We start from the raw sequence: 23,303 nt of genomic DNA, 5'->3' as shown, positions 1-23,303 counted from the left end.
GGTGACCTTGAACTTGTCCAAATGACCTTGCATCAAGCCATGACACACTCTGGTTATAAGCAAACCCTATCTGGTGTTATCAACTTAACAAATTCACAAATGTTCTTTCAGACCATACATCAGCTAAAAGATCTAATCCTTGGTGACCTTGAACTTCAATCAAAGCCAAGACACACTCTGCATGATATCAGCAATATCATTTTTTGTGTTTCCGGCTAGAAAGTTCACAAATGTTTTTTAGACCATATATTGAATCAAAATATCGTCTAAAGTTGTATTTTACATGTATAAGGTTCAACTCACTGGTTTAAAGGTTCAATGTAAATGTTTTATTTTCAGTAAGAACACTGAAAAATGGCGGCATCTTCAGGTTTCTTTACTGGCCTTAAATCTTTAAATCCTATTAAACAAAGGAGTACAAGGTGCATTACGGTATGCAGTCACATCAAGTTCCTTAAGGCAGGCCATACCGTCGATGTTACAACAAGATAAAGAAATATTTTATTCAGTATATAATTTTCTATGCCGATTTTCATGGAAATATAGGAAAAAATAATATTCATATTAGTTATATTTGTCGATGAACAGAAAAATGTTTTAGAATTTTAATTCCTATCTCAATACACATCTTGAAAAATGTGTGTGTGTTGGGGGGCGGGGGGGGGGGGGGGGGGGGGTTAAGGGTGGGTCTTTCTCTTACATTTCAGTACATTTTTGCTGGAATTTGCCTATGTATGACTGTACAACAATTTAACAGAAAGCTGACAGAGGCAAGCAGCATCTAAATCAAAACTCACATATTAAAACTACAGCAAAAGACTATTCTCAGAAAAAGTCTAGGGAACCCCTCCACCCCTCCTCCTCGTACTACAGATCTACAGAAAAAAGAATGTTGACCCCTATCCAGAGTCATGGGGTACATGTTTGAGGAAAGAGTGACAAGAAAGAGGACTAATATCGGTTTATTTTTAAAATTAGTCTACAAGTCAAGTTTCTGGCTCATTTAAAACACAAGACTCGAACAAAATAACATTTTCGTGAGATCAATAAGATGATAAAGAACAACTTTTTTAATGGCAGCCATTTCGAAATATTTACCGTTTTTGAGTTATAAAGCAAAAACTTTAAAGGGCTCAAAGGCCTAAAAATTGTGCACAACTTTTATTCTACATGTCTTATCAAAATATTTTTAGTTTTATAGATACAAAGAAAAATATGTCTAAATTTTCGCTCTTTTAGGCGTTCTAATTTTTGACCCCTATATAGCGCCATTTTGAATACAGAAATCAAAAAACAAAAACCGATGTGCACAACTTCAATCCTTCTGTTATTTAAATTCGGTATAATTACTGCTCCAGCTTTTGTAGTCTCGGAGCCTTTGTCTGGAAATGAAGGCAAGTAAATTTTCATTTAAAGGGTAATAACTCAAAAGTGGAAGTGACTTTTTGAAATGTTTGACATTATTCTGATAGAGTTTTGTAACATCTATAAACCCTGCAAATTTGAGCAAAATCCGTTGAGAAATGAGCGAGATATGAGGTCTTAAAGTTGGCATCTAGGAAAAAGAAGAAAAAAAAAAGAATAATAATCTTAACCATCAGAATCAGTAGAAGGTCTTCCGTTGGAATGGAAGACCTTAAAAATTATCCAAATTATGTTTACGGGTCAGCTGTTTTATTTAGTTAATTTGAATAAAATGTAAGTGTACATGTTACTATAAAATATCGTTTGCTCAAAACAGACATGTATCTTAGATCAGTATATTGATTAAACAAAATTCGTGTATCGGTTTGTCAAACTTACTGAACACATAAATATTGAAATTCCTCTGTATTCAATTTTAGAATCCTTACAGTATCTACTTACAATTGAACAATAAAAATGGTATACTACTAGGCAGATGCAATGATCCGTTTCTTTAAATGTCAATAAGTTACGATTTTGTTACTGTTTTATATTGATGGATTCATAAATGTTAAAACTTTAGCATGTTAATACTTTATTCAAGAAAGACTAAAATAGTAATATGGAGTAGTCATTAAAATAATTAAAAATGATACAAAGTCACTACATAGGTATAACAGGGTTCTCCATGAGCTGTTTTACTGTGTAGGTCCCGACACAGTAAAATTTTCTCCAACACAGTAACGATTCAAATTTTATGCGTGCAACACAGTAAAAAAATTTGCGACACGGTAAGATCTGTGATAATCAGAAAATCAGAACATAAATTTTCTCTAACTGAAACTTTAATCAAACAAATCTACCATGTTTCAATTTTTAAGGCAGAGCACTTATATTAATTATATCCTAATTAGGGCACTTTGTCTTACTTCACCTTGCATATCAATTATCTCCTAGACCCTCGCTGGACTTTACGCATGAAAGGAAAAAGACAAATAATTTGTTTTCACACTTCCATGTTACTGTATAATTGCTAGTTGCATTTCAAAATATTATTTCAAAATTTAAAGATATATTATAAATATATGTCTTTATACTTCAGAACTATGTCTCTAGAATAATGTTGGCACTGTGAGTCAAACATTGTACCGTAATCATTTCTTTGATGTAAATGTATTGTTTAAGAATTTAAAGGCACCCTCTAAAAGTATTTACTATTATATAAGTTTCTTTTTTTAAATTCTGTAATTCGATCAACTGACAAAAATCACGGCAAATTTTCTGTAGATCGATTGTATCAACCAGAATTTCCCCTGCTCTTCAGAGCATGTGTAAAACATGAAGTTACATATGTATATACACAAAAATATCAAGGTTTAATAAATACGTACAACTTGTAGATAGTAATACAAGTATATTATATAACTATATTTAAAGGTGCTTGGACACAGATTTGAAGTTAATATTTTCTCAAATTTTCTGTATAATTTCATGACTTATATGTTGCTATAGCATTTCATACTAAAATATAATAAAAATCTTGTTTCATCTCGAAGTTATTGAAACTTCAAATTTCTGGACGCGTTTGATTGACACATTCTTGCACTTTCACAAATTTTAATTTTATTCTTAATACTTAAGAATAGTGGCAATTTTGTTTTGTATTAATGAAAAATATTAAAACTATAATCCAGAAAATTCAGAGTAGAAATGTTCAAAAGCAAAACCCACTCACAGTATTGTCAGTCCGTGCTCAGTGGTGTGTGCAGACTTTAGCAATTGAACACACCCGGTGAATCGTAAACATTAACAATAACAGAGCTCGTGCCCTGTTTACAAAAACAGTTTACGTTTCACGGGTGTATTAAATTTGTTAAACTCTGTACACAAGACTGAGCATGGGCTGACGATATTAGTGAGGAGGTTTGCTTTCGCACATTTCTACTCTGAATTTTCTGGATTATAGATGTAATGTTTTTCATTAATACACAACAAAATCGCTTCTTTTCTTGAATATTAAGGATAAAGATAAAATTTGTGAAAGTGCAAGGATGTGTTTATCAAACGCGTCCAGGAATTCGTAGTTCCAATAATTTCCAGATAAAATTAGTTTTTAATTATATTTTCGTGTGAAATGCTATTGCCATATATGTCATGATATTATACAGAAAATTTGAGAAAATATTAACTTCAAATCTGTGTATAAGCACCTTTAAAAAAAAAAAACTTATTTTTTTAAGTTGTGTGTGTTTTTTTGGGGGGGAGTGGGGGGGGGGGGTTACAGTTGGTTTATCTAATGCATGTGGTACATTGTATGTACATTATTGTATGAATACATTCTAATAGTTTTAAATATCCATAAATTTATTTTTTTATTAATGTGCCAGACCATACCATTTGTGTAACGAATAGGTGATTAAAAAAATGTATGTATATGCTTTTGTAATTATAATGAATTGTGGTTTAGTTGCGAATTTGATCATGAAAATTTTCGCGAATATTTAGTTGTTCACGAAAAGTCTGCAACACAGTAAAATGATGGAGAACCCTGGGTATAATAATTACTACTAACAAGGGCTAATTAAATCCCTTAATTAAAGGAAAAGGCCCGAATCGTCTCAGTGCGAATGGTCTTTTGGGGCAAACCGTCCCGCATTTGGTGGGTGGGGGGTTAGGATACAACTTTCTTTAATAACCAAGTTTCTCTTTACATTACCAAATTACCAAGTAGTGCTATATTTAAATATGCTTCACAAAAGGTGGGCTGGCCAACCAGCCTTTCAACTGACATTTTAATGGTGAAATGTTATGTTTGAGAACCCACCACCCCACTTGCCTGTTTGATATGTTTATTTGTTGTTTAACATCCCTCTCGAAAATTTTTCACTCATATTGCGACACCACTTACCGGTGGAGGGTTGCAAATTTAGACCTATACTCGGCACTCAGGGAGGAAAGATTGTGCATGATTATATTGATAACTAATTAAAGACCATTTTGGGGGGGATTAACTGCATGTACAGTATACGCAACGGCCGTGGTCCATGATCTTGTCTAGGAAATCTGGCAAACTGCTGCACATGATCGCTGGTTGTTAGTAAAACAATACATAACCATTGAACGGATTTGTTTTGTTATTGGATTTCGCTGTTTTTCCCCCAAGTTTTTTTTTTTCACTTAGCTGTTTTCAGATATACTCTACATTTTCAAAACTAAAGAAAATATGTCATCTTGCGGCACATGTAATTTATCTCTGCTCTTATTGCTTTGCCGCCTCTTGAAAATAAATACATGGATATTAAAGGTCTAATATGCAGGCCTATTAGTAATATGCATTGAAAATTATTTTTCGTCATCTTGATCATGCACGTACATTATTTCTATGAGCTGATTTTCAATACTTGCGAACTGAATTAAATGCCGAACTTACAATTTACCAGTAGCACAAGGCTTCTAGTACTCATCAATATCGATGAAAAAAAAATATTACTCCACATTTCGATAAAGGTCTTGCAAGATTTTAAAACGCACGAAATGAAAAGAAAACTCGACCGTCTGATAAAAAGTTTTCACCAGACTGTATATTTCATAAACAAACCATAAAAACGATGTTGGTGAGTACTAAAGGCATTGTACTATTAATAAGTTGTGAATTTAGCATTTAATTCGGTTCGCAAGTATCGAAAATCAACCCGAGAATGACGTCATAATTTCATGTTATGATGCAGAAAAGCATGAATGAAATGGAAAGGTGAACACAGAAAGGGCGTTTAAATGTTTTCTTATTTATTTAGACCACTTATATCATTAAAAACAATTTGAGTTTTATGCAGAGTTTTGTTACTCTGTTTAGTTGAGTTTCCTTAGCATTCGTGGCACACTTTTTTGAGTTGAAACTCAGGAGAGTAAAACAAAGTTTACTTTACTCAGATTTGAGTTGAGTAAAATAAAACATTCATGGCCCCGGGGCCAGGTTTATGTAGAAAAGCATCGTTTTTTACCATTACCAGAACACTTGATCAAGTGGCCCAAATTTTCAAGAATCTGGACAAAATACCCTTGCTTATTACAAAGTACTCTGTTTGAGTCAAAGTTGCCTAGGAGCAGAGAAAAAGATTTTCAAAGAAATAATGCATTTTCACTATAGATTCAACACAGCCCCACCCTAACATCAGAGCTCCTACTCCAAGTGCCAAGAAATTCACCATTTTGAAAGAGACACCCTTACACATCATAAGCATGCACTTTGCATGTTTACATAATACCCAGTGGCAAAGAAAATTTTCAAAGAAATAATGCATTTTCACTAAACATTCAATAGAGCCCTTCTCTAACACCAAGAGCCCTGAGCCAGGGGATTTGAATTTTACAATTTTGGAAGAGACATCTTTGCTCATCATAACCATGAATTTAGTTTGTCTGCTGAATATTCAGGGCAGAAATAAGATTATTAAAGTATTTATGGATTTTCACTATCTGATCTATAGAGCCCTGTCCTAACACCAGAGCCCCTGAGTCAGGGGTCATGAAATTCACAATTTTGAAGAAGCACCCATGTTCATCATAACCATGCATGTAATTTGTTTGCTTAATACCTAGGAGAAGAGAAGATAATCAAAGAAATAATGCATTTTCATTATATAATCATTAGAGCATCCTCCCTAACCCTTTGGCCACAAATTTCATAATTTTGGAAGAGAAGTGCATCATTAGTTTCAGCTACCTTTATAATGCTGACATTGTTTGTTGATACAATGTGTAATCTAAGGACTAAGCTAAGCCCATTAAATTTATTAAACAAACCTACTGGCACGGTTTCTGGGACTGCTTTGACTGCTCTGGGACCACTGTGGGACTGGTCTGGGAATGCTTATCAGTTTAAACCCTGTTTACAGAGAATTGTCTGTAAATTGAATTTACATTATTTCAGGAACCTTTCACATATGTTCTATCTCATAATGTACAGATAAGTTCTTGCATTTCTCAAATGGAGTTGAATTTGCATTCCTCTAGAGTCAATTATCAAACATTAAAAACAAGATTAGTTATAAGATTTGTCAACAATAATTGATGATTTCCCCCTTTGAATGGGTCTGCCCTTCATAAGAACAATTCTGAATTCTTTATTCAAAGGATAATATGTGCCTAATTTTGTTGAAATTGGCCCTCCAATTCTGAAGAAAAAAATTGATAAATGTGTCTCTTAAGACAGACAAACAGGGAGCTAGACACAAGGACAAATTCCGATCCAGAAATCCAAGCCTTCAACTTGGATAAGCTTCAATAGACTGATGACCCATCACATTGTTATAGTGTTAATGTTTTGATCTTTACCTGTAAATGTCAGACATATAGCTAGAATAACAGCATGTTCCTGAGTGGTCAGATGAAGACTTCTAACATCATTAGAAATGTTCAGCCATTTAACTGCCATCTCCTCTGTTATATAGGGATAGTACTGTCTGATGGGATATACATGACCTTTATAGGTCATCACCATTTTAGTCTCAGAATCAAAACTTCTGTAGCACAGAATGAAGAAAAACTCCAGTCTAGCAGCTGGGGAAAGAACAATACATATTATTATAGTTAATAGCTCACGGTCTTGGATGAACACCTAAATATCATGAAGAGATTTCAAATGATTATACAGCATATAATGTGAAAGCGATGTCCTTAATTTGATGTAATTTGCTTAGTACATAGAGCATACCATGCTACAAGGTCACACAAGCATGTATCAAGAAACGTTGCCGAAAAGCTGAATTGCACATAGTGTGCTCATAAAGTGTCATCCATAGCTGAGTTTATGCATGATCATATAATTAGTTAAAAGGTTTGTGCAAGTGATAAAAGCAAACAATTCTAGACACATTCTTCAAATTAAATGTAAACTATGTTGCTTATTTCAGGGACGTAGCAATACTATACTATATTGCTATATATATAAGAATACTGCAACAAAAAGTGGGGGGGGGGGGGGGTGCACCCACCCTTTCAGGAACATTTTCAATAGTAAAAAATTATGTTTGGAAAAAAGTGGGCCCCCCCCCCCCCCCCCCTCGATGCTACATGCCTGTATTTTGCATTGATTTTGTAAAATATGTTAATAAAATGTAATTTTAAACAAGAGGCCCAAGGGCCTTAACAGTAATCTGAGGATAAATATAACTCTGTGAAGGATTGAATATAAAATAAAACAACATAAGCTGATAAATGAAGCTATGTTGCCCAAAAGCAAGAGAAATAGAATGACAAGGGATCAGCAAAAATAATAATTAGTGCTCAGTAATAAATCTTAAAGTTGATCTTTTCACTAGTCTGTACTTGGCCCCATTTGTCTCTATCCCCATGAGGGCTAAACAAAACAAAAGTTCTTGAATACTATTAGTAACCTAATCTCACTCCCTCACATATTGGCCTCTCTTATAGTCTTAAAACAAGGTATTTTTGTCTTATTTTATTTATCTATTATATAAAAGTCTACCTGATCATTAACAAGAGGCCCATGGGCCACATCGCTCACCTGAGCACATTGGCTAGGAAAAAAAGCAAAAATCAGTACAGTATTGAAAAGTTTACAAGGAGGGGGGTGTTGAATTTTAAACTACCTGAGGAAGCTTTCGTATCAATATAACAAATGGCTTTGTTGTTCTTGAGCAGCAGATTTTTTTCCCATATATTCATTTGTAAAAATTTGATCCCCCATTGTGGCCCCACCCTACCCCCGGGGGCCCTCATTTGAACAAATTTCATTCTACACTACCCAAAGATGCCTCCATATCAATTTGACTAATCATGGCTTTTCTGTTCTTGAGAAAAAGACTTTTCCCTATATATTCCTCTGTAAACTTTGATCACCCATTGTGGCCCCAACCTATCCCCGGGGTAATGATTTGAACAAACTTGAATCTTCACTATCTGAGAATGCTTCCATATAAATATGACCAATCATGGCTTTACTGTTCTTAAGAAGAAGATTTTTAACGATATTTTCCTATATATTTCTATGTAAAACTTGGATCCCCAATTGTGGCCCCATCCTACCTCCGGGGGTTATTATTTAAACAAATTTGAATCTTCACTACCTGAGGATGCTTCCATATAGATATGACCAATCATGGCTTTACTGTTCGTAAGAAGAAGATTTTTAAAGATATTTTCCTATATATTTCTATGTAAAACTTGGATCCCCCATTGTGGCCCCACCCTACCCCTGGGGGTCATGATTTGAACAAACTTGAATCTTCACTATCTGAGAATGCTTCCATATAAATATGACCAATCATGGCTTTACTGTTCTTAAGAAGAAGATTTTTAACGATATTTTCCTATATATTTCTATGTAAAACTTGGATCCCCAATTGTGGCCCCATCCTACCTCCGGGGGTTATTATTTAAACAAATTTGAATCTTCACTACCTGAGGATGCTTCCATATAGATATGACCAATCATGGCTTTACTGTTCGTAAGAAGAAGATTTTTAAAGATATTTTCCTATATATTTCTATGTAAAACTTGGATCCCCCATTGTGGCCCCACCCTACCCCCGGGGGTCATGATTTGAACAAACTTGAATCTACACTACCTGAGGATGTTTCCAAATAAGTTTCATCTTTCCTGGCCCAGTGGTTCTTGAAAAGAAGATTTTTAAATGATGCCATTATTTTTTCACTAATTCCTAATTATCTCCCCTTGAAAGAGGGTGTGGCCCTTCATTTGAACAAACTTGAATCCCCTTTACCCAAGGATGCTTTGTGGCAAGTTTGGTTGAATTTGGCCCAGTGGTTCTTGAGAAGAAGATGAAAATGTGAAAAGTTTACAACAACAACGACAGACAACGGACAAATTTTGATCAGAAAAGCTCACTTGAGCCTTTGGCTCAGGTGAGCTAAAAACTATGAAAGTACTTTTTGTATTTAAGAGGCAGTCCACCAAAAAACCAGGCAATGGGTGGCACATTGCATGTCATGGATTTTAATTGTTTTTTGCATGCAGACCTATTAAAGCAAATGATTTGTAATATTGATATAGAAGCATCCTGAGTTAGTGTAAATTTAAGCTCCCTGAGTTAGTGTAAATTTAAGCCCCCCTCCCCCTGTAAACTTTCAATACTGAACTAATTTCTGCTTTTTTCTAGCTAATGTGTTCAAGTGAGCATTGTGACCCCGGGCCACATGTAACAATTTTTTTAATTATCTCCCTTGAAAGATGGTGTGGCCCTTCATTTGAATAAGGCCAAAAAAAATAATAGTCTTGTTTCCTGCTACCCGACCTACCCTATTTTTTTGCACCTGACCCTAAAGTTTTTTTTAAGTTTGGGAAGAAAAAAAATCGGGAATTTCCAGAATTTCATCATTCTGTCACAGTGATCGGTTTCTGTGTTAACACAAAACAAGCATTTCATGAAATTCTTGCTTTAAATATGGACTTTCATAAAATACCACTTGAGTTGTGCATAAAAAGACATGAAATTTAATTTCAAAAGACAATATTGACCTGTGACATGTTTTATTTGATCTTGTATAAATTCATATCCAAAACATGCTGTCGAAAAAAAAATAAAATAAAAATATAAAATAATTTTCCTACCTACCTACCCTATTTTTTCAGGCTGGTAGCAGGAAACAAGACTATTATTTTTTCTGGCCTAAATATGAATCCCCTTCACCCAAAGATGCTTTGGTCCAAGTATGATTGAAATTGACCCATGCCAAATAATGTTTGTTTTCCCTCGCCCGACTCGGTATGAAGAATTTGGGTCAGTTGGGTAGGTTGAATTTTTTTTTTACACAGAAAAATTTCAACATTAATGCAAGATTTTCAGGATTGCATAAAAAAAAATAATTGTTTCATGGAGGTTAGAAAAAAGTTTTGAGTCGGGTCATTTTTAGCCAGTTGGTTGGGAGAGGCCAACCAAAAATTTTTTTTAAGATGGCCCCAGTGGTTCTGGAGAAAAATATTACAATTTTGGAAAAAACACTCTCACTCATCATAACAATGCACTTAGTTTGTCTGCTAAATACACAGGAGAAGAGATAATTTTCAAAGAATTAATGTATTTTCACTACATAACCAACAGAGTCCCACCCTAACACCAGAACTAATCTACGGGCCATGAATTTCACCATTATGGATGAGGCACTCTTACTCATTATAATCATGCACTTTGTTTGTCTGCTAAATACTTAAGGACAGAAAACAAGATTCTCAAAGAATTCATGCATTTTTAATACAGTAACCTATCATTTTTAACAATTTTATTCACAATTTTTCAGCTTGAAATCTTTCCACAAATACTAATTTATAAAATGAAATAAACAATTTAAAGCAAGAAATATTTGTGAGTAAAGCAAGGTCACAAAACTCATGGATATTTCATTCCAAATCAAAAACCAATCAATAGAATTACGTTTCTTAGTGTATTCTACTTGTGTACCTAGTCTTACTGAAATTGGACCAAAACTGTAGGACAAGCATTTTCAAAAATTGTTTACAGATGGACAGACGTACACCTTACTAGTGCACAATTATCCAGAAAGGGTACTTTCCCCCAAAACCTAGTTAATCCTTGTATTACAAGGATGCTAAAGTTCTTCACTGACAACATCTAAGTAGTCTTTGGAGACTAGGAAGTCCAATGGGCTTTAATTGTGCTCCTTTATAAGCCAACCTGTTTTTAAATTCCTATGAAGCAGAATTTATTCAAAAACTTCTACATCAGAAGAAGAAATTACTTGCTAAAGCCTTCAAGTGGACATTCAGATATACTGACACAGTTTTATCAATCAACAAGAGGACCAAGGGCCTTAATGGTCACCTGAGTATAAAAAAAACAATCTAAAGAGGATCCATAGAGTATAAAATAAACTGATAGAAGAAGCTTTTGTAAATCTTTGATCGTCCATTGTGGCCCCACCCTATCCCCAGAGTCATGATTTGAACAAACTTAGGTGACCTAAAAATAGCTATTTCAATTTGTATTTTAATGCAATATATCCCAGTGAACTTGAAACAAGAGGCCCAAGGGCCTTAATGGTCATCTGAGTACAATACAACAATTTAGAGGATCCATAAACTGATAAATAAAGCTTTGTTGCCCAAAAGCAAGAAAAATAGTATGATTAGGATCAACAAAATAATTGGTCTTGTATCTATCTGTCTCCCATTTATCACTATTACCATGCACACTATTAACAAAATGTCTATTTTTTAACACTGTATTATTACTTCTCACATTGGTCTTTGAAGAACATTTAAAAAGATTATTTTTATAAAAGTTATTTTTGTCTCATTTTTATTCATCTATTATTTCCAAGTCTACTTGACCATTAAAACTATGAAAGTACTTTTTGTATTATACAATAAAGATATTCTTGCATTATTCTCTTATTCTACTAACCTTTCAAGTACATTATTTACAGTGATTAATTTTCAAAGGTGAATGGCAAAGGGGAATAACTTTGCTCAGCAGAATACAAATTAATAGAGCCCTGACCAGGCCCAGAACACTTGACTAAATGGACCAGGTCCCAGGATCATGAAACAGACTTGGACTTAAATCATATTTTCAATTGCCTGTAAAATGTTAATTAATTGTTGAATTAATCCCTAAATTTGCAGATAACAACACTTTTGTGAAGCAATATTGAAAAATATTTTAATTTTGGTCTGCTTGACTTCAACAACTTTTTAGTATAAAATAAAAATTTTGACTTAAGCTTAAGATGTTTCATGATCCTGGGGCCTGGTGTTTAAAATTCTGGTAAAAATACCCTTGCATATTAAAACTTTTACTCTGTTTGCCTTCAATATGCCCAGAAGTATAGAAGATTTTCAAAGAAATGCATTTTCACTATATTATTAAATAAATAAAGCCCCGCCCTTACACCAGAACATCTGACCCAGGGGCCATGAACTGCTTCTGGAAGAAGCACCCTTGCTCATCATAACTTTACATTTGTTTTTTTGCTTTATAACCAGTAGTAGAAAAAAATATTTTGAAAGAAATTATGCATTTTCACTACATAATCAATTGAGCTTCACCAGAATCCCTGACCCTGGGGCCATGAAACTCACAATTTTGGAAGAGGCACTTTTGCTCATTATAACTATGTATTTAGTTTATTTTAATACCAAGGAGCCGAGAAGAAGATATTCAAAGAATTGATGCATTTTCACTATATAATCAATAGAGCCCCACCCTTAAACCAGAACCCCTGACCCTGGGGCCATGAAATTCACAATTTTGGAAGAGGCACACTGCTCATCATAACTATGTACTTAGTTAGTTTATTTAATACCCAGGAGCAGAGAAGAAGATTTTCAAGGAAATAATGCACTTTCACTATATCATCTATATAGCCCCACCCTAGCACCAGAACCCCTGACCCTGGGGCCATGAATTTCACAATTTTGGTAGAGGGCTCAATGCTTACTATAGTCATGCCAACAGTTTGACTGCTTGATGTCCAGGAGTAGAGAAGAAGATTTTTAAAAATTGCATTTATTTTGGTGGTTTTAGCCCCACCCCTCAGGCCCCTGGGGGGTAGCGACCACGAAATTCACAATTTTTGTTCCCATTCACCCATAGATGCTGTATGATAAATTTGGCTGAAATTGGTTAAGCGGTTTCAGAGAAGAAGCTAAAAATGTTGACACACAAAGCACAACGACAGACAAAAACGAATAGCAATAGGTCACCTGAGTCACTCAGGTGACCTAAAAATGGATAGCTATAGGTCACCTGAGTGACTCAGGTGACCTAATAAAAGACCCCACTTAGTCTGCAACATCTGCTTCAGATTTGGATGTTTTACTGATTATAGATGATAAGGGTCAACTAACAACTAAAGTATATATAATAACAATTGAGATGACTTCAGCTTTTCCATTGTCAACTTTCCTTATTTGTGTAGTAATATTCCACTATCACCTGTATATGGTGTTAAGAGGCCGTCCATCAAAAAAACCAGGCAATGGCTGGCACATGGCATGTCATGGATTTTGATTATTTTCTGCATGTACACTAATTAAAGCAAGTGTTAACACATGGCGACATAAAAATTTTTCTTAGTGTTCTTCTAGTCCTATTTTGGGTAAGTGCTTAATCTTAAGTGCAAAAAGGTCAACATGCTGGATAAAAAATTATTACATTTTTGTTTCGTATTATTTGAAACAGATATTCAAAAACTGGATATGTCAATAATATTATTTATAGTATAATCCCTCAACTTTTTTTATATCAATGAATAAGACATCAATTTCTATTTCTTTACAAAACAAGAGGCCCATGGGCCTTATAGGGCACCTGAGTATCATGTTTCAACTTTCCAACAATTGAATTTGGTTCGTATTTTAAACCAGAGGCCATATAATTCACAATTTTGAAAGAGGCACTATTGCTCATCATAATTATACAGTTAGCATGCTTACTTTGATTACTTAATACCCATAGGCAGAGCAGAGGAACCAAAAAAATGCATTTACACTATATAATCAGTACTGCCCCACCCCACAAGAACCCCTGATCCTGGGGCCACACATTTAACAATTTTGGAAAAGGCACCCTTGCTCGTCATAAATGTTTGATTAATACCAAAGAGCAGATTTCAAAGCATTAATTCATTTCAGTATATAATCATTAGAGCTCCCCCCCCCCCCCTTCACGGTACCCCTGACCCAGGGGCCATGAAATTCATAATTTTGGAAGAAGCACCCTTCCTCATCATAACTATCTACATAGTTCATTGGTTTAATGCCCAGGAAAAGAGGAGAAGATTTTTAAAGAATTTATGCATTTTCACTATATAATCATTAGAGCCCCGCCCTAACACCAGAATTCCTGACCCAGGGGCCATGAAATTCACAATTTTGGAAGAGGCACACTTCCTGATCATAACTATGTACATAGTTCATCGGCTTAATACCCAGGAGCAGAGGAGAAGATTTTTAGAGAAATAATGCATTTTCACTATATATTCAACAGAGCCCCACCCTAGCACCAGAACCCCTGACCCTGGGGCCAGGAATTTCACAATTTTGGTTGAGGGCTCAATGCTTATAACAATCATGCCAACAGTTTGACTGCTTGATGTCCAGGAGTAAGGAAGAAGATTTTGAGGAGATTGCTTTAATTTTAGTGGTTTTTCCCCACCTCTCAGGCCCCAGGGGGGCAGGGGCTATGAATTTCAAAAATACTGTTCGCCTTTACCCATAGATGCTATATGCCAAAATTGGTTGAAATTGGTTGAGCGGTTTCAGACAAGAAGCTGAAAATGTTCAAATGTTAAAGCACGACGGACGACGCACGCTGACGGACGAAAACAGATAGCAATAGGTCACCTGAGTGAACTCAGGTGACCTAAAAATAGGTGGTTTAAAATTGAGTTAAGCAAGTGACTTTATGAATTCACTATCCAATTTTCATTACTTTCTAGTCGCCCGCATGGCGCAGTGGTTAGAGCGTCTGCTCTAGAGTCGTGAAGTAAGGAGTTGATCCTTACGTCACGGGTTTGAATCCCACAGTTGGACGTGGAGACCGGTCCTTGGGATGAGACCTTATAATCCGAGGTCCCGTGTCGCAGGAGGTGCTGGCACGAAAAAGACCCCTCACTGCTCAATGGCCGTAAGTGCCGAGTATAGGACAAAATTTGCAGCTCTCCACCGGAAAGTGGTGGCGTCTCCATATTCTCGACAGGGACGTTAAACAACATACAAACAAACAAACAAACATTACTTTCTAAAATCCAATACATTACATGGTCAAAACTTTCTCCTCATGTTATTATGAATACAAAGTACAAATTGTTGAATCAATAAAAAAAATTGGTGGGAACAGATATATTGAGGAAAATGTGAGGGCTGGGTCAAATTATCTATTTTATAAATTTACCCAAGTTAAACCGACCGGATTATGTAAAGAAGAAAGCTACTATGATTTCATCGTGAAATGTGGTTGTTATGTTTTAATATGGTTTAAAAGTTACTTGATTAACATGATATATCCCGGTGAGCTTGAGATAAAAGATACCACAGAGTCTGACACATCTGTTTCATATTTGGATATTTTACTTGAAAAAGACGTTAATGGTAATCTAACAACCAAGCTTTATGATAAACATGATGACTCTTAACTTTTCAATCATCAACTTCCCTTACTTATGCAGCAATATATCTTCATCACCCGCAAATGGGGTTTATATCTCCCAGTTGATTCGATATGCAAGAGCATGCTCTACGTATGCACAATTTCTAAAACAAGGTAAATTATTGACAAACAAGTTGATGAAACAAGAATATCAGCAGTCTCGTTTAAAGTCATCATTTCGTTAGATCTATGGTCGATACAATGACCTTGTCAGCAAATACAATTTATCATTGAGTCATACGCTGACTGACGTTTTTCATACTAATTGTTTGGCCATTATTTACACACCGAATTGTCGACAGATTTTTCCGTTATTTCCCGATCATGACATGGAGCACACAGCGGGTGTGACAGGCTGGCAGGGGATGCTCACTCCTCCATGGCACCTGATTCCACCTCTGATGTTTTGGAGGTCCGTGTTTGCTCTGCTCCTATTTTGTATTGTTTAATGGATTTTGAGCTTGAATACTGTTCGTTATCTCCATATATTTCATTGATTTATTTTTAAACAAGTTTTCTAGGTGGCAATTGTCTTTATAGTTTAATAACATAATAATTTTGCATTAATTTCAATCGGGATCAGTTTTATTTCAATTGGGATTGATTTTTATACGTGGATTCAACCTGAATAATAAAGCAAATTTTGTTTAAAATTATATTTAAAGTTGAAAATTAATTCCTTTTTTGAAAATAATCCAACTATTTTTTGTTGAATAATATTTCACAGGTGTTCCGATTGTAAGATGTTAGCCAATTTCCCGATGCTAAAGATATATGGAGATAACTCTTGCATCACAAAATTTCATAAAAACGACCATCTATTTTGCAAGAAAACTACTATTGAAAATATTTTCCCACTGATTTTATTTTTTAATTTGAAAGTTGAAATATTTCTTAACTTAGTTTGGAGTGATTTATAGATCTGTTGAAAATGTATTAGAATTTACAGTTCTTTGTTTCCGACATACAATCAATGGATTATATAGAGGAATTCAAGAACACAAAATAAAATATTTTAGTAAATAAGCTATTTTCAAACAAATCTTCAATTACATTATTCCATAAGGACTACATTAATATCGTTTTCATTAAAATATCAAATATTTGTCACATTCGATGTTTCGATATACATTAAACTTTAAAGCCGTTCGTTGCTCGTTTACGATTGAGTCAACCATTTTTTGTCACAAGTCATCTACATATTGACTTCATTTTCACATTGTGACGTCACAAACATGGATCAAACATTTTCACATTGTGACATCAGAAACATGGATCAAACATAACATAACATCTACTATTTATAGAACATGTTTATGACTATATACATGTAGGGTGAGTTAACCATGCATCGGACACATACCTTGCTTTGGACAACTTTAAGCAATAAACTTTCATTGAACCCGAGTCTCCCCGTGTTTTTACTTATGTCTGTCTTAAAGGTGAAGACAAACTTTTTAATGATGCCGATTTTTATTTTCATGTTGTGATAAAAATACCCTAAGAAGAGCCTTGAAATAACGTCATATTTTGCATCAAATGGGAGTAACCAGAATTTTACGATTTTGCAATTTTTAGAGTTGTCGTTCTTTTAAATAGACGTCAACGGGAACGGATCGGACCTAGGTAAAATTGATCAATGATTGATATTTTACAGAAATTTTTCAAAAATTTTACTTCAGTGTTTGTATAATATTTTTTAGAGTTGTTTTTAACTAGTATGTTTATTTCACCATACATCGGACACAAATTAACCATGCATCGGACACTTTCCGATGCATGGGTAATCACTTCCATTTTCATATAAAACCAAATGACAGCTGTTTTTTTTTAAGGAAATAGAAAATAGAAACTCTAAATTTTCAGTGAAAATACAAATTATCGATATACGATGACTAGAAGTTGACTCAATTTATTTCTTTAAACTAGATGATGATAACCCACGCGACAAAGGCGCGAGTTGCCATATTACTAGCATTGTAAAGTCTTTCTAAGGCGATGTGATGCAATTAGAATTTCTTCACATTTGTGGATCGAAAAAGTCATTCAAATTTAATTAGAAGTTTAATTTTTAAATAAAAGATAAAAATGTTTTGATATCACTAATTCTAAAGCACCGAGATCAAGGTATGATATTTTTCTGGTTTAATAATCGTATGTCCGATGCATGGTGAATTCTGACTTATTTCGAAAAAATCGGTTTTTTATGATATTTTCTCAATAAATAGGACATAATTGTGTCAAAAAATATATCTTAACCACATACTACATGTTAAGTTCCATTTTGATAATATTCGGTTGGTAGCGATATCGCTAGAACTTGTTGAAGTGCGAGGGTGTCCGATGCATGGTGAATTCACCCTATGTGTGCCAGATTTCATTTTGGTCTGAATTGTGGTTTTGTAAATATAGAGATAGTTCGTGAACTTTTTGATCATGCACCCCTCGTACAAATGATATATACAATATACTTAATTTAACAGTCTTTTCTAGTTTTTAAGCCAAAGTAAATAAAACCTAAATTGCAGAATTCTTACACATTTTCAACATTGAAAACAATTTTAAACATTAAAGGGTTTTTCCAGTTATAAGATTTTATGTATTTCTTACGATGGATTTCATAAGCAGGACAGACTAAAATAAAAATATTCATCCTCAACATAATTTGAGCACAAAAAACAATGTCTATGTCGTGTTTCTGTATTACTATATCGACCTATTTCAATTGCCAATTGATGTGATGACAGTCTCAATTTAGAAATGCATTTTTGATATTTTATTGGTATGGGTTTCCATAAGTAAAATTGTAGATTGTGATTTGCAATTAAGTATCTGAAATAAGAAGATTTCTAGAACTATCTAATCAGGTCTAGGCGGCCTCTGTTTTTGGAGGATAGATTTTATCCTCTGAAAACAGAGGATAGCGGTCTTGCAACCTACTGGAATTTTCAAAACTAAGGGCAGTTAACTCTTAACCAAACAAATAACAGCAACTCTTTTGAAATCGATGAACTTGGTGATGAGTTTCATTATTTATTTAAGTGTCCTTTTTTAAAGAATGAAAGAGAGAAATTTATACCTAGCAATATTTACACAAATCCATACACAATATCTTTTTATGATTTGATGAATTCTTCTGATATATAGGAACTAATAGGTTTAGCTAAGTTTTGTAAAACTGTTCTTAAATTATTTCATGCCTGAACTTCCTACAATGTAAACATTAAACAATTTTTTTTTACAACCATCAGTACTGTTCATATCAAAGATCTTTTTATAGTTCATTATGTTAACTGTTCACATGTTGATTTGTTCAATTGTTAAACTCTTATTGTACTAACATACCCCATGTGGAGGCTTTAGTGAAAATAAAAGTTTTAAAGATTCAAAGAAATCAAAACACATTGAATTTAGCTATCCTCCAAAAACGGAGGCCGCCCAGACCTGCTAATTGAGAAAGAATATTCTGTCTTGCTTGATCAAAACGTCTTTGCTTGATGATGGGAAGGTCTACACATTTTTTGTTTTTCCCACAATTCAAACATACCTAAATTGCATAAAATACTTTTAACATTTGACAACCAGTTTTTTTGCATCTCTCATATAAAACATCGTAACAATGTTGAATAATACAATTTTTTTGGTCAAGAGCTTTTTTTCCCAAAACTTGATTATATTAAACATTCTTTGGTAAAGCAGAGGATATCGTCCTAATTCAGAATATATACAGCTACATTACATGTTGTCCTTTTAACTCCTAAAATATCAAGATGAAGTTTCTCAATGATTTAATTGAACCCCAAATTTTTGAAACATAATTTACAATACTGCCTACAAAACAATCAAATAAAGACAGCAATGTTTCACGATTAAAGTACATGTTTCTAATATTCTTTTTTTAAAACAAATAAAACTTTCCTAACTTGGTCAGCAAGTTGTTTCTCAGCTCCAGAAAACTTATCATAATTAAAAATAATACCCAAGTAGGTAAACTGATCAATAATTTCAGTGTTTCACTATTAATATACCAATTTTCACATTCTTTCACTTTTCCCCTTTTCTAAAAACAACAATCTTTGATTTATCCACATTAATATGTAATTTTCATGTTTTACAATAGTTTGCTAGTTGATTCAACAGAGATTGTATGCCAGCAACTGTTTCAGAAAAAAAAAAACCCACCGTATCATCTGCATACAAAAGAAGAAAAAGATTTAATGATGAAATTTCATATGGTAAACATCCAGAATTTAAAAAGTGCACTTCAAAGTCATTTACATACATGTAAGTATTGAAAGTACTTCACCATGCATTAAACCAAGGATGGTACTAACAAGAGGCCCAAGGGCCTTGAATCGCTCTTCTGATAAACTGTACAACTTATCACTTCTATTTGAAGCCTCTAAGTATCCTGTATATTTAGATAAAGCCTTGAAATTTCAAACATAGGTCATCATGACCTATATTTTAGATGAAACACTCTGAGAAGCAAAGAAGATTCTAAGCCAATTAGTACCTGAGAGTAGGTCATGGTGACCTACTTATCATTGTCATTCTCTGTCACCAAGTATTAAAAAAAAGTTGTAGATAGTCCCCACAAATGTAAGAGTCGTGCAGTAACCTTATTTAAAAAAATGTTGCATCAAGATTACACAATTTTTTTTTTCATTATATAAAGCTTTTTAACAAATTTTTAAGGTCACTGCACATCCATTGACCAGTGGCACTCTGTGAGTGAAGTATGAGCAACATTGGATCAAGGGGAGAGAAGATATGCTCCGTACAAGGATTTTCCATATAATTCTGCTATGACCTTAACCCTAGACCTAGAAATATGGTTCAAGGTCACTGCACACCCTTTACCCAAAGGCACTCTTTGGGTGAAGTATGAGCCAGATTGGGCCAAGGAGAGAGAAGATATGCTCCAGACAAGAGATCTCATTCATGGACGGACAGTTGAACGGAAGGACGGACAGACAGACCGATCACTATGGGGCACCTATAAGGTTTCCTCATTCCCCCCCCCCTGCTTTTACGAAAGCAAGGGAACATTAAATCTAATTTGCCTTCTGTTGATCTGTCTATCTGTCAGTCTATCTGTCACAAAAACTTTTACCTTGGGCCATCATTAAAAATATCTTTGTTTCCCCTAACCCAACCCTAAAATCTGAAGTTGGGTAGGTAGGTAGGTAAATATTTTTTTTTCCTGACAGCAGCTTTGAAAATACATTCTTATTTTCTGATAAGAACAGGTTTTGATGAAATTGTACTTTATAAAAGTTGATAAACTTAAAAAAAAAAATATTTGAATAATCTTAAAAAAACTTTTCAGTCGGCCGGATTTAATTGGGTCGGTCACGTTAGGGGAAACAAAGGTATTTTTTATTTTGGCCTTGGCCATAACTTTTGAATGAGAAGATACATTACCTGTGACAAGACCTTTCCAAATATCAGTGATGATTCTGTGAATTGGCCAAAATATCGGAAATAGGTTGGGGGTCAAGGGGCTGAAGAAATATGGGCTTTAGCAAACCCCAAATAGGTTTAAATGGGTGACAAAAACTGGAGTGTGACAGTTTGTTCAACAACTTTTACATCCTGGCCTGGCTGAATGGACCACCCTACATTTGTGTTTACCTAATTTGGAGATAAAAGCAAATGTCTGGATGAGGCAGACTAGATCAAAACACGGATTAAACAACTTTATTTTTTTTACCCAGACAAAAACGGAAAGAGATTGCTGCAAAAATATAAAGTACCAAAATATCAGAAAACACTCATAAATATCAGAATCTTGGATTCAGATCAGCAGAATTCCGCTAAATATCAGAACAGAATTATTACTGCAAATATACTATGATTTTTGACCCCATAACCTTGACCTTGAAGTTTGACCTACTTTTCAAACATTTAACATTACTTTAACTTTTGAATGAGAAAAGACAGGACTTTCATATTATACATGTATACTACTTTTGACAAGACCTTTCCAAATATACACTGTACTACGATTTTTGACACTGTAACCTTAGTCTTGAAGTTTGACCTACTTTTCAAAAAATTCATCTCTGCCTATAACTTCTGATTGAGAATAGATAGGACTTTTATATTTGACATGTGCATTACCTGTGACAAGATCCTTTCAAATATACAATGATTTTTGACCCCTTACCTTGAAGTTTGACCTACTTTTCAAACATTTTAACATTAAATTGGTCATAAAATTTGAATGAGAAAAGATAGGGCTTTCATATTAAATATGTACATTACCTGTGACAAGACCTTTCCAAATATACTATGGTTTTTGACCCCATGACCTTGAAGTTTGACCTACTTTTCAAAATTTTTATCTTTGCTTTTAATTTTTTTGATTGAGAATAGATAGGGCTTCTGACATGCACATTACCAGTGACAAGGTGTTTCTGAGCATGCTATGATTTTTTTAGCCTTGACTTTGACCTTCAAGTTTGACCTAATTTTCAAAAAAATTAATTCTTTTGAATAACATACGATAGGGTGTTCATATTTGACAAGTGTGTCAAAATATTTCCGAATATGCTATGATAATCGACCCTGCGACCCTGACCTTCAAGTTTTACATAATTTTCAAACATTTCAAAGATAGGGCATTCATATTTGAAACATGCATTACCTGTGACAAGCATTTCCAAATGTACTATGATTTTAATCCCATGACCCTGACCTTGAAGTTTGACCTAATTTTCAGACATTTTAACATATCTAATAACTTTTGATTGAGAGAAGATATGGCATAATCATTTGACAAGTGCATTACCTGTTTCAAGATCTTTCTGACTGTATACTTTGGATTTTGTTTTTTTTTTTCTGCCTTACTTGTGACAAGACCTTTCCAATTTTCATATGATATTTGACCTCATGACCTTGATGTTGAAGTTTGATGTAGTTTTGAGAAGCTATAAGCTTTCCCATAAGTGTTATTAATTCAAAAATTTTTGTCTTTTTTGTATAATGCACAGACAAGACAGGACACACAAACAAGACATCTACAATATGCCATAAATAATGGCATCCTATTCACCAAGACACCGATAGAGGGGGATCACAATTCTTTTAATTTGCTTGTTGTATTTTTTTCTTTGTGAAATTTGACTGCAGTTTGGGGGGTGCCCCATACAAATCCTCATTTAAATTATTCCTTAGATCACATCCTCTCAAAATACAGTCAAACCCCATTATCTCAAACCTGATGGGACCAAGAAAAAACTTTGAGATAGCCGAAGGTCCGAGTTATGGAGGGTAAAATACTTAAAAAATGCATGGTTAGGACTTTCCAATCACTTTTACATATCCATGGTATTCAAGATATCTGTGTTTGACATGCTGATATATATCCCTAACCAAAAAGTACTATAGTTAACTATAGTTAACTATAGTTTACTATAGTATCAAAGTTTTTTCACTATAGTAAATCAAAGTATTTTTACTATGGATTTCAGAGCGTTATATTTTCTGTTCTTCAATTCATACCTGAACATATTTTATATTAAATTGAAATATCATTTGTATATTCATACATTATTTCCGAATTTTACATTACTGTTTTCGAATTTTAGAGATTTTAAGCTTTGAAATCTCAAAAAAAGTTCCAGAGTAAAGTTTCATAGTAAAACAAAGTGTCAAAGTTTTCACTATAGTTAACTATAGTAAACTATAGTTAACTATAGTAAATTTTTGTTTGGGGAAGTTCAACTGTATCATAATTTTATT

General features: G+C 34.0%; 1 protein-coding gene across 1 annotated transcript in view; it reads right to left on the bottom strand.

Moving 5' to 3' along the window:
• LOC133188452 (nuclear receptor ROR-beta-like) overlaps nt 1-23,303 on the bottom strand; it is a 119,576-nt gene that overhangs the window by 6,389 nt on the left and 89,884 nt on the right. The window contains exon 6 of the mRNA XM_061323889.1: nt 6,739-6,963. Coding sequence (XP_061179873.1) covers nt 6,739-6,963 — 225 coding nt within the window. The remainder of the gene's footprint in view (nt 1-6,738; nt 6,964-23,303) is intronic.

The sequence above is a fragment of the Saccostrea echinata genome, unplaced genomic scaffold (genome assembly GCF_033153115.1).
Source record: "Saccostrea echinata isolate AGI-Se365-2 ecotype Australia unplaced genomic scaffold, CSIRO_AGI_Sech_v1 ptg000016l, whole genome shotgun sequence".
Classification (NCBI taxonomy): Eukaryota; Metazoa; Mollusca; class Bivalvia; order Ostreida; family Ostreidae; genus Saccostrea; species Saccostrea echinata.
The sequence above is the reverse complement of the archived record's forward strand: the minus strand, read 5'-3'. Positions and strand labels throughout refer to the sequence as shown.